We start from the raw sequence: 12,385 nt of genomic DNA, 5'->3' as shown, positions 1-12,385 counted from the left end.
GAGGGAGGGAGGTAGCTTAAAGATAAAATCATGTTTCCCAAATGCCCATGAATTTCCAGTATAAATACAGAATAAATTAGCAAGGGGTATATAGATGAGGAAGTCAAAAACGAAGGGAAAGTGGTGGTAAGGGCAAAACCTGCCTTGCAGCTACACGGAAAAACACTTAGTGCCCCCAAGTAAATAAATAATAAAAGGATATGGAAACAATACACCTTGAAAACTCTGGGGCCTTCTCTGCTGGCCTGGCCAGAAGCAGTGCGGGCAGGTTTCTGCTGCCTCGGTTACAAGCCCAGCTGGCATTATTTACCTAAAAACACGCGAGTACTTCCCAAAGGGCACAGAGAGCATTGCAGAGGACTTGAGAGAGACTCATGGTTCTGAGAGCAGCTGATTCTTTGATGCCAATATCCAAGATCTAGAATAGTGTTGAAACTGAGAATCTGGTCTGTGCTAAGACCACATCCTAATATTTTTTTTACCTAATAGGAAAGTTTGTAAGAATATATAGACACAAGGAAAATTAAAGCAATCCACAGTAGGTTTTCATTTTTACCACACCAGACTTATAAAAAAACAACACAACAACAAAAAACCTTGGAGGGCCAGAGAGATAATACACCAGGTAAGGAATTGGCGTTGCATACAGCTGACCTACGCTTGGTACATGGCTCCATAAATGTAGCCCTGAGCACAGCCAGGAGCTAGCCATGAGTACAAAGAGAGAAGTAAGCCCTGAGCACAGCAGGATGTGCCCTTGATCCCCAAAATTAAAAACTAAAATATAATAAAACAAAACCAAAAAAAGTAAAACAGGAAAGAAACCAGTAACATCAACACAAAACTTCAGTGCCCAGAAAAATAGCTCCAAGGGCTGAGTGTATGCCCAGATTCCAGCCCTAGCACTGTAAAATTCCCTGAGTACTGGCAGCCTGAATCCGAAGTAGTCCCTATGTACAGCTGGATGAGTACCCCCAAACCCCCAAAGTAACTGTTGGACTTAAGGTAACTGAGTAATTGAGTTACTCAGTTACTCAAAGTAACTGTCGGTAGCTCGATGGTGGAGTACTTGCATGTGTAAGGCGCTGGATTTGATCTCAACCATTTATATTATTAAATAACTTAAATAAAATGATTTAAAATAATTTTAAGACCAGAGAGATGGATTAATAGACTGAGTCTGAGTTCAATCTGCATCATAATGCAGTTCCTTGAATTCTGCCAGGAACAACCCATCCTGGAGCAGAGCTAGAAATAGCCCCAAGCACTGCCAGGTGTGCTCCCCCTAAAAAAAAAAATCCACAAAATAAATTAAATAATAAAAATAAATTTGGGGCGGAGAGATAACACAGCGGTAGGGCATTTGCCTTGCATGCAGCCAACCCAAGATGGACCTGAGTTTGATTCCTGGCATCCCATATGGTTCCCTCGAGCGTGCCAGGAGCAATTTCTGAGCACAGAGCCAGGAGTAACCCCTGAGCATCACTGGGTATGACCCAAAAACCAATCAATCAATCAATCCATCAATAACCTGTTTAAAAATTAATTTAAATTAAATTGTTTAAACAAAATTTAAAAGATCTTGTTATACAGGTCCTACCTTTCTCGCAATTACAATCTTAACCTTGTTAGTTTGTACATTGATATGTAATCTTCCTTCCTCCCTCACTAACTCCTTCTTTACCTTCCTTCCTTCCTTCCTTCCTTCCTTTCCTTCCTTCCTTCCTTCCTTCTTCCTTCCTTCCTTCCTTCTTCCTCCCTCCCTCCCTCCCTCTCTCCCTCCCTCCCTTTCTTCTCCCTCCCTCCCTCCTTCTCTTGCCTTCTCCCTCCCTCCCTTCCTTCCTTCTAGTGGCACTCAGAGCCTCAAACAAATAAGGGCAAATGCTCTACTGTAGAGCCACATCCCTGACCTCTGCTTTATTTCTTCTGTTTGATTTTTGGGCCACACCTTGCTATATGCTCAGATTTACTTTAGGCTTTGTGTTCAGGACTCAATCCTGGGGGGACATAGGGACCAAATGCAGTGTTGGGTATTGAACCCAGATAGACTGTCTACGAAGCAAGTGAGTTACCAGCTGTACTATCTCTCCACCCCTGTATTATTTCTTCAAACTATACTATATTACCAGCATGATCAACCCAGGCAACAAAGAGGTAGCCAAGAAACCTTACTGAAATTAAAAAGAAAAAAATATTGAAGTAAAAATAGTAATCCACAATCACAGAATTTTAGGACTTATGGAGTCACCTTTCATTTTAATGAATAAGACAAGTTTAAAGACTAGCAAGAAGATGCATTTGGTGCTGCAGAAAGTTCTAGAAAGGGCCGGGCGGTGGCGCTGGAGGTAAGGTGCCTGCCTTGCCTGCGCTAGCCTAGGACGGACCACGGTTCGATCCCCCGGCATCCCATATGGTCCCCCAAGAAGCCAGGAGCAACTTCTGAGCGCATAGCCAGGAGTAACCCCTGAGCGTCACAGGGTGTGGCCCAAAAACCAAAAAAAAAAAAAAAAAAAAAAAAAAAAAAAAGAAAGTTCTAGAAAGATAGAAAGCAGAGTGTCTGGGAAGTCAGCCTTCTGTTTTTTAGGAGGAGGATATGTTGTGTCTGTCTGTCTGGGTTTTGAGCCACACCTGGCAGTTCTCAGTGGTTGTTTCTGGCTCTGAAAAAGAAGTTACTCCTGACGGTGCTCAGAAGACCATATATGGTGCCAGAGAGATAGCATGGAGATAGTGTTTGCCTTGCATTGCAGAAGGACAGTGGTTCAAATTCTAGCATCCCATATAGTTCCCCGAGCTGCCAAGAGCGATTTCTGAGCCAAGAGTAACCCCTGAGCACTGCCGGATGTGACCAAAAACCAAAAAAAAAAAAAAAAAAAAAAAAAAAAAAAAAAAGACTATGTATGGTACTGGGGATCAAATCAGAACCTCGCATAGGCAAGACATGTTTTGAGGCCATTGAGCTTTCTCTCCTGATGGCACCTTTCTGAAGTCAGCACAGCAAACTTTTCCTGCCTGAGCTCAAGCTGCTCAGAAAATTAAGTCAGGGTAAGGAATGTAGCTTCAGAACCAAGTTGCATGAAGGAAATGTGGGTCAGGTCTCTGGCATGGCAAATAAAAATAAATTAAAAAATTGGAGCATGAGCCAATTGGGACAGTGGGTGGGCTTCCAATTTGTTGGGCCTTTTATCCCTATGGCAGAAGAGTCAAGAAAGGAGCAGCTGGGGCCAGAGCTATAGTACAATGAGTAGGGCTCTTGCCTTGCACATGCGTGACTCAGATTTGATTTCTGGCATCCCATATGGTTTCCCAGGTACTGCAAAGAGTAATTCTTAAGTGCAGATCCAGGTGTACTACCTGAACATCATAAGGTGTGACACAAAATCTGAAAAAAAAAAAAAATTTTTTTTTTTTTTTTTATGGTATTTGGGCCACACGTGGCGTTGCTCAGGGCTGTCTGCTCAGAAATAGCTTCTGGCAGGCACGGGGGACCATATGGGACACCGGGATTCGAACCAACCACCTTTGGTTCTGGATCGGCTGCTTGCAAGGCAAACACCGCTGTGCTATCTCTCCGGGCCCAAAAAAAATTTTTTAAGAAGAAGAAAGAAAGGAGTTGTTAATTAGGATTAAGCCAGTATTTGTGAGGGATGGGGTCCCAACAGTGCTTAAGGCTTTGTGCACAGAAACCTTGTGAGTCAGCATGTAAGACAGCATTTATGTACCCTGTGCTATCCTCTCTGACCCAGGGTCAAGTCATATTTTCTGAGATTTTTTGGGGGGAAAGGCACCCTATAGTGGCTGAAGGGTTACTCCCATTCAAAACTAAAGTTCTTGGGTAGTGCGGCCATGATGTGCCAGGGATAAAAGCCAGTCCCACTCCCCCCGATCTTGCACTCCAGCTCTTGGTATCAATTTCCCTGTCCCAGGACTTTAAAAACATATCTTTAAAAACATGTCCTGGGATTTGCTAACACTATTTTGAGTCTCTGTGCTCTGCCATGACAGCAAAGAAAGGGCAGCCATTATTTCACTATACGGATGAGAAAGGAAAAGCAACAAGTTTGTGGCAAGGTAGCATGGCTATATCTATAAAATTTTACATGCAAACAGACTGAGGCAGCATTTCAACTTGTAATCATCCCATTCATGCAGGTACAAAAAAATGGAAGCCAGGTAAAGATGTGTAAGGCAGAGCATTTGCCTTGATATTTGAGAATCTGGGTTTGATCCCCAGCTCCTCAAGAAATAAAGTATGTCAAAGGAAGACAATATAACAGCAGTTGTCATGTGCTAGCATAAAATTGTAAGATGAATGATTACAAAAGCAGTTCAGAACATGCGCTGTCATGTGCATAAAACTATTTTAAAGAAAAGATTCATATCTGCTTGTCTCTGTACAGACTATCTCTGAAAGGCTCTCATAAGAAATTACAAAGACACAGCTTCAAAAGAGAGAAAAGAGAGAAAAAAAAAATAATAGCCCCTGAACAGATTTTCTTTTGTCATCTGGACTCTTCTTCATGTGTCCCTCACCACAAAACCAAAGCCAAAGCCTGAGGCTAGGGCTGAAGACACAGCACCCACCAATTAGTCTCCAAATGTTTCAGTACCTTATGTCATGGGCATTTTCATTTTGTAGGCAATCTCCTTAAATAGAGATAGAATGGTGCCTGCTACTTACACAGAGAACTATCACAAGTGTCCCTAGTGCTCCCATTGACCCGCATTCTCACCAGCCTAATCTTTTTAGTGACTTCTAGCATCAGATTTGGGCAAGTATAGATCTGGCCAGTGCAAGAGGCCTGTGTCCTTCACACGCAATGTCAAATTTGCACTTGTATGTAGTAAATAAGAAATAGTTTACCTTTCAGCAAAGGTATCAAGTTTCCCCAGTTCATCAGAGAGGCCGACGAGGGAGTCCAAGGTCCCCACCTAGAGAAATGGTAAGAACATTAGAGGGTCGTTTTCTAGCACTTTTCAATGAGGGTACCTTTCAACCACAAAATTTCCAGGACGTCCACAACATTCAACTTGAGTTAGTTGTTCTTGGTCAGAGGCCAAAGTGGAAACTGGAAGACTTCTTAAGGGAATGTAGTGGGTTGAGGACTTTTCCTTTGGCCAACAGGAAGCATTCCCACATTCCTGCAGAGGAAGGAAGGCACAGGAGAGCAAAGTCTGATCTCAGGCCTTCTCTATGAGCAGTCTTGTCCAGTGGTCCTCAAACTATGGCCCGCAGGCCACATATTGTATTTGTATCTGTTTTGTTTCTTCATTGCAAAATAAGATATATGCAGTGTGCATAAGGATTCGTTCATAAGTTTTTTGTTTTTTTTGTTTTTGGGCCACACCCAGCGATACTCAGGGATTACTCCTGGCTGTCTGCTCAGAAATAGCTCCTGGCAGGCACGGGGACCATATGGGACACCGGGATTCGAACTAACCACCTTTGGTTCTGGATCGGCTGCTTGCAAGGCAAACACCACTGTGCTATCTCTGTGGGCCCATTAGGAGCGATTTCTGAGTGTAGAGCCAGGAGTGACCCTTGAGCGCTGCCGGGTGGGACAACCCCACACACACACACACAAAAGAAATTATATTTGGAAGCTCTTCTACTTCAAGATAGTCCAGTCAGTGCTTTTTTTCTGCACTTTTTGAGATTTTTTAACAATAATCCTGCAGAGGATAGGCTTGGACAAGCAGCATTTCCACTCACTGTCATTGACGGAGGTCCCTTTCAAATGATGAAATGATGGTTCTTAGTGTGGAAATTACTACAAGCTTCAAACTGCTTAAAAAAGGACTATCCTTGGGGCCGGGCGGTGGCGCTGGAGGTAAGGTGCCTGCCTTACCTGCGCTAGCCTTGGACGAACCGCGGTTCGATCCCCCGGTGTCCCATATGGTCCCCCAAGCCAGGAGCGACTTCTGAGCGCATAGCCAGGAGTAACCTCTGAGCGTCACCGGGTGTGGCCCAAAAAAAAAAAAAAAAAAAACAAAAAAAAAAAAAAAAAAAAAGGACTATCCTGGGCCAGAGAGATATCACAGATGTAGGTGTTTGCCTTGCGTATAGCCAATCTAGACCAGACTGCGGTTCAAATCCCAGCCTCCCATATGGTCCCCTATGCTGGGAATGATTTCTGAGCAAAGTCAGGAGTAACCCCTGAGGGCTGCCAGGTGTGACTCAAAAACCAAAAAAAAAAAAAGACTTCCCTATTATAAGGTATTTTATTATAAGGCAATTTGACCGAAGTGCTAATTAATATCAATCCTCTACCACTGCCACCTGCAATGCATTTATCTCTGCTTCCCCTCCCAGTGCCAGGGATTGAATTCAGGGTTTCATACATGACAGATAAGTGCTCTAACCACAGGGCTATATACCAGCCTTCTCTCTCTCTTTTAGAAGACAGTTTCTAGTTTCTCCCCATTGGAAGTTTACAGTCTCATGAAGCACTGCAAAGAAATGATCCGTGTTGTGCTCCTGTTTCATGCTTGTTTCATTCGAACTCTACGCATCACAGTAAGAGCATTAAGACTTGCATGCACCACCTATTTCTTGCTGTCACCTTTCCAACTTGATCAAAAGTAAAGGGACATTGAATTTCCCACCTGACTCCTAAATCCAGAGAGCAAGGCTCCAAGATTACACACTTAAAGAAGACAGAGCAGGAAGAATGGGAGGAGATTCATCAGAACTCAATGTGTAAAAGGTTCTGCCCATGATTTGAAGCATTAGACATTGCTATCTGTAGTGTTCTCTCCCTTTTATATTTATTTGCTTTTATTTGGGTTTTTGAGCTACCCCTGCAGTGCTTAGGACCTACTCCTCGTTCTGTGCTAAGAGATCACTCTAGTTGGATGCAGAGGTCATATATATTGCTAGGGATTGATCCTGGGTGTATGACTTACCAGCTGCACTAACTCTCCAGTCCCTCCCTATTTATTTGTTCTTTCCTGTAGCTTAAGTCCATGGGTATCATGATTAATTTTGAACTTTAGTGGTAGATATACAGGCTACAGCTTTCTAGTCTGTGTGTATCACACACATACACACACACAACAGTAGTCAGCTTTGCTACATTTGTTTTGTTCTTTTCTCCTTGACTCCCTACACCCCAAGCCATCATCTCTCTCCTTCCTTCCTGGAATTTTACCTTGAAGTCGGGAATCGCAAATTTGGTGTTATAAGACAGGTTGGATTTCGAGGTTACTATATTCATCCTCTCCAGTGCTTGCAGATTTTCTTTATCACCAGGGGCAGAAATTAGCCAAAACTCCGACATGCTTTCCAGTCTTCTTTGATTCAGTGTCTAGCCAGAACCACAACAGCACACACACAAACTGAAAGAGGAGGAGAAAAGTGTCAAATATCTCTACTTCACCACTCCCTATCCTCAGAATTAATCCTCTCCAGGATTTGTCACTTGTCCCATTTCTCATTCTGGTCTCTTTTGACCTGTCAGTTTACATTCTAAAGCTCCAAGGGCATTCAAGCAAAAAGAGAGGTTCTTATCTCCATTTGGAAAGCCCTCAGGTAAGGCAAGAAGACACCCAAAGCTGCAGGGTGATTCTGCCTGGTTTTAAGTAGGGTGGGGTTGATTTCTACTTGTTTGATTGTGTTTTTTTTTTTTTAATTTTCACTCTCCCCACTAAACGTGGAGACCTGAGAGTATACTGGAAACTTCTCTGTCCCATACACTCCACTGTCTTCTTGGATGCCAAGTAGGAATGAGTCAAGGAGGGATTTTCGCAAGAAGCCACCTGGACACACCTAAGTCCTAACTGCCCAACTCTGAAGCATTAGAAACGGACGTCAGGAGGACTTCTCTGTAAAATAAGGGGGCGTGGGACTCTCCCAGGAGTGATTTTGTCACAGGACCAAATTTCTACACTGCAGAGGTGGGAAACTTGCCCAGCTTCGTGGTCCATGTCTGTACAGCATTTGTGGCCTCTAAAGTCCATTAGTTCTCTCATTCAAATGTGGCCACATCCACATCTTTCTTCCCAGACTCTCCCATGCTTGGATGCCCAAGGGTAGAAGATAGGTAGGTACATAGATAGATAGATAGATAGATAGATAGATAGATAGATAGATAGATAGATAGATAGATAGATAGAAAGAAATGTTCAAGGGTTGAAGGTAGGTAGATAGATAGATAGATAGATAGATAGATAGATAAATTGATAGATAGGAATGTTCAAGGAGGGCCAGATAGATAGCACAACCATAAGGCAAACGTTTGCCTTGCAAGCAGCTGATTCAAACAGTGGTTCGAATCCCGGCATCCCATATAATCCCCCCCCTTGCCTGCCAGGAGCAACTTCTGAGCGCAGTCAGGAGTAACCCCTGATCGCCGCCGGGTGTGACCCAAAAACAAACAAACAAACAAACAAAAGAAATGTTCAAGGGTGGAAGATAGGTAGGTAGGTAGGTAGGTAGGTAGATAGATAGATAGATAGATAGATAGATAGATAGATAGATAGATAGATAGATAGGAGTGTTCAAGGGTGGAAGATAGGTAGGTAGGTAGATAGATGATAGAAATGTTCAAGGTTAAAAAAAAAACATTCACTTTAAAAGGGCCCGGAGAGATAGCACAGCGGTGTTTGCCTTGCAAGCAGCCGATCCAGAACCTAAGGTGGTTGGTTCGAATCCTGGTTCGAATCCCGGTGTCCCATGTGGTCCCCCGTGCCTGCCAGGGGCTATTTCTGAGCAGACAGCCAGGAGTAACCCCTGAGCAGACAGCCAGGAGTAACCCCTGAGCAATGCCGGGTGTGGCCCAAAAACCAAAAAAAAAAGAAAAAAAAAAGAAATGTTCAAGGTGGAAGATAGGTAGGTTGATGAAAGAAAGAAAGAAAGAAAGAAAGAAAGAAAGAAAGAAAGAAAGAAAGAAAAGAAAGAAAGAAAGAAAGAAAGAAAGAAAGAAAGAAAGAAAGAAAGAAAGAAAGAAAGAAAGAAAGAAAGAAAGAAAGAAAGAAAGAAAGAAAAAAGGAAGGAAGGAAGGAAGGAAGGAAGGAAGGAAGGAAGGAAGGAAGGAAGGAAGGAAGGAAGGAAGGAAGGAAGGAAGGAAGGGAAATAGATAGGTAGGTAGATAGATAGATAGATAGATAGATAGATAGATAGATAGATAGATAGATAGATAGATAGATAGGAATGTTCAGGGGTGCAAGATAGAAAGGTCCAAAGGTGGAAGACAGACAGACAGACAGACAGACAGATAAATGAATAAATAAATAAAACAGGACAACGGCCCCAGCCGGAGCTCTATCCTGCAACCTTCATCTTGGCAACTTCCAAGCAGCCCCCCCCCCCCCCTCTCCTAAGCAGCTCCAAGCCAAGAAACGTTTAGTCTCTCCCAGCCAGCGCAGTTCTTGGCGGCCCAAGTGCAGGCGGCCCCGGGCACCAACAGGTGGAGCGGAGATGCCACTGGCCAGGTGGCGGCTCCGGGAGGAGCGCACAGTGCAGTGAGGGCGCCTGGCCTCCGGGTTCCCAAGGGGGTAAATGCGGCGCACCGGAACGGGGGAAGCACGCGGTTTGTTGTTGCCCCCTCGTCACGACGGCTCCCCGACACCCCGGCTCGGCTCAGCTCGTCTTACCCGGAGCAGGCGGGCCGCGCGCGGGTCCGGGTGGCGGCGGGCACGGGGCGGGAGCGCTCGGCCGGCTCCCGGGAGGCAGCGGCTTCTGCGTTGCGCCCCGCCCCGCGCTTTTATCCCGGGTGCGGAGGCGGCCGCCGGTCCCCGCCCGGTCGCTGACCATTTGCATACTCGGCCATCGCCTCCCTCCCGTGCCGGGACACCTGCCTCTGCCACCGGGCGTCCACTCCGGGGAGCTCACGCTGCTTGCAAGGTGATGAACGTGACCCCCCGAGCCTTCTGCATGTCTTGCAAGAGCTGGATGCGGGTTCGGATTGCGCAGCATTTATGGGGGTTCCTACCCCAAGGACGTTGCAAAGTGAACCGGATCAGATGTGGAGAAAGAGAAATTGGAGGGGCGGGAGAGGTAGTTAGGTAGGGCACTTGCCTAGCAAGCAGCTGATCTAGGACGGATGGTGGTTCGAATCCCGACATCCCATATGGGTCCCCCGAACCTTTGCCAGGAGCGATTTCTAAGCGCAGAGCCAGGAGGAACCCTTGAGCGCCGCCGCCTGGTGTGACCCAAAAACTAAAGAGAAGTTGGAGCCGGGGATGCGTAGACACGGACACACACACCCCCATTTCCCCATGACAGGCGACCGGGTGTGTCTTGGGGGGCAGCTGACCTGTGCAAAATTGCGCATTCCACAATTGCACTTAGGTTTCGGAACACGCAGCTGGGCAGAGGAAAGAACCTCCCGGGCCACGTAGGCGGGAACCGGCCCTGGACCGCCAAGGTGAGAGATCCCGCAGATCAGACGCGCGCCCACCCTCTCCAAAGCGCCCCAGCAAGGCTCCAGGAGGGACGGAGTGGCAAGCTGCCCAGCTGCAGTGCCAAGTGAGCCCATAATCCGTGCGCTCTGATGCAAAGACAACCCTCCGTGATGAACCTGTACTTGTTCACCAACAAAGCGCGCCCACCCTCTCCAAAGCGCCCCAGCAAGGCTCCAGGAGGGACGGGGTGGCAAGGGAATACACTGCCCAGCTGCAGTGCCAAGTGAGGCCATAATCCGTGCGCTCTGATGCAAAGACAACCCCCCGTGATGAACCTGTACTTGTTCACCAACAAAGCTCTGAGAATTCGTTTTCTCTGGAGTCCAGGAGGAAACGGGTGCGGGTGCGTCCTGCTGTCTGTCGGTGCAGCGTTTCCCCGGATTTCTGAGAAAGATAGACATCTCAGAATTATTCTGGGTGGTGGTGGGCGGGCAGCAGATCCAAAATAGGGCTGTTTTCTCAGGAATGAACTGCCCCCCAATGTATAACATAAAGTTATTTAAAGCATTTGAGTGAGGTGATTGCTGTTTCAGTTATTTGGGGAAAGAGGTTAAGGTTCAGTCCCAAGAAAGCCCCAGATGGGGATCAAAATATAAAGGAGCTTTTTAAAAGGTCACCCACGCTGGCTGGGCACCTTAACGCCATTTGGAACGCCCAACACCTGCTGCTGTATCACCGGTATTGGGCCATGCGCATTACTCAGTCCTTGCAACACTTTCCCGAAGGAGGACCTGAAACCGACCGATGAGGAAACCTGGCGACATACAGGGAGGTTAGGCAGAGATGCCAGGGAGTGGGCGGGTGGATGAGGAACCTGGGGGTCTGATCTTGGCCTTTACCCAGTCATGCCATGCTTTCCAGCCAGAGTAAATGGAAGCTTGGAACTAGCTGGTAGCAGACCTCATCGGCAAGCAGGAGTCAGGGTGACCCTAGGAGCTGCATGGACTGCTGGGAGTCCCAGGTTTACTGCAGAACTAAGAAAGAAACTCGGGCCTCTGAGTCCATCTTACTACTGCCAGCAAACTTGCAGAACTAGGTCACAGCAAGAGCAGCCAGGTTGTTCCCTTCAGCCTCAGCTTTCCTACTGTCTACCTTCAGAGTCATGGGCCTAGCTTCTCAGAGATGGCATCAGAGGTTCCTGATACCCTCCCTACGAGAAACAGGGGCTCCTCTCACAAGCTTGTTTCTTAAAAAGAAAAAGAAACAGACACCATGACTCCTGGGTACCTATTTAAAAAGATAGTGACCAGGCTGGAGAGAGCATGGAGGTAAGGCGGTTGCCTTGCGTGCAGAAGGACGGTGGTTCGAATCCCGGCATCCCCATATGGTTCCACTGTGCCTGCCAGGAGTGATTTCTGAGCATAGAACCAGAAGTAACTCCTGAGTGCTGCCGGGTGTGACCCAAACATAAAACAAAATAAAAATAAAAAATAGTAACCGTCTGTGCCCCTGGACTACTCAAAATCTCTAATATCTCTCTCTCTCTCTCTCTCTCTCTCTCTCTCTCTCTCTCTCTCTCTCTCTCTCTCTCTCTTCCTTACAGCTTAAATTTTTTATATTATATTTGGGGTTTATAAGTTGGTGATGATCCTCTAAAGGTTGCCTTTTTGTTGTTGTTGTTGTTTTTGTTTGAGGGCCACACTTGGCGACACTAAGGGGTTACTCCTGGCTACGTGCTCAGAAATCGCTCCTGGCTCAGGAAACCATATGGGATGCCGGGGATTGAACCTACATCCGTCATGGGTCAGCCACGTGCGAGGCAAATGCCCTACGGCTCTGCTACTGCTCTGGCTCCTAAAGGTTGCCTATTTTCAAACAACATTTGTTTTCTGCTTATTATGATTTTTCTGTGCTTCTTATGGAGAATCTGAAAAATGAAGTCCGCAGAAATAAAAATCACCTGTATTTTTATGATTTGAAAATAACCTCTGCTAACACTTAAATTCTCTTTTTTACTTTTCAGGGTATATTCCTATGCAGATGT

General features: G+C 46.0%; 1 protein-coding gene across 2 annotated transcripts in view; it reads right to left on the bottom strand.

Moving 5' to 3' along the window:
* Positions 1-7,277, bottom strand: part of ATP6V1C2 (ATPase H+ transporting V1 subunit C2) — a 71,868-nt gene extending 64,591 nt beyond the window's left edge. For both annotated transcript variants that reach the window (XM_049784531.1, XM_049784532.1), the window contains exons 1-2: positions 7,149-7,277; positions 4,862-4,929 (exon numbers count right to left, since the gene is read on the bottom strand). In XM_049784531.1, the coding sequence (XP_049640488.1) occupies positions 4,862-4,929; positions 7,149-7,277 (197 nt within the window). The remainder of the gene's footprint in view (positions 1-4,861; positions 4,930-7,148) is intronic.
* Positions 7,278-12,385: the final 5,108 nt, after the last annotated feature.

This window comes from Suncus etruscus, chromosome 12 (assembly GCF_024139225.1).
Source record: "Suncus etruscus isolate mSunEtr1 chromosome 12, mSunEtr1.pri.cur, whole genome shotgun sequence".
In the NCBI taxonomy this organism is placed as follows: domain Eukaryota; kingdom Metazoa; phylum Chordata; class Mammalia; order Eulipotyphla; family Soricidae; genus Suncus; species Suncus etruscus.
This window is presented reverse-complemented; position numbering and strand designations above follow the sequence as displayed.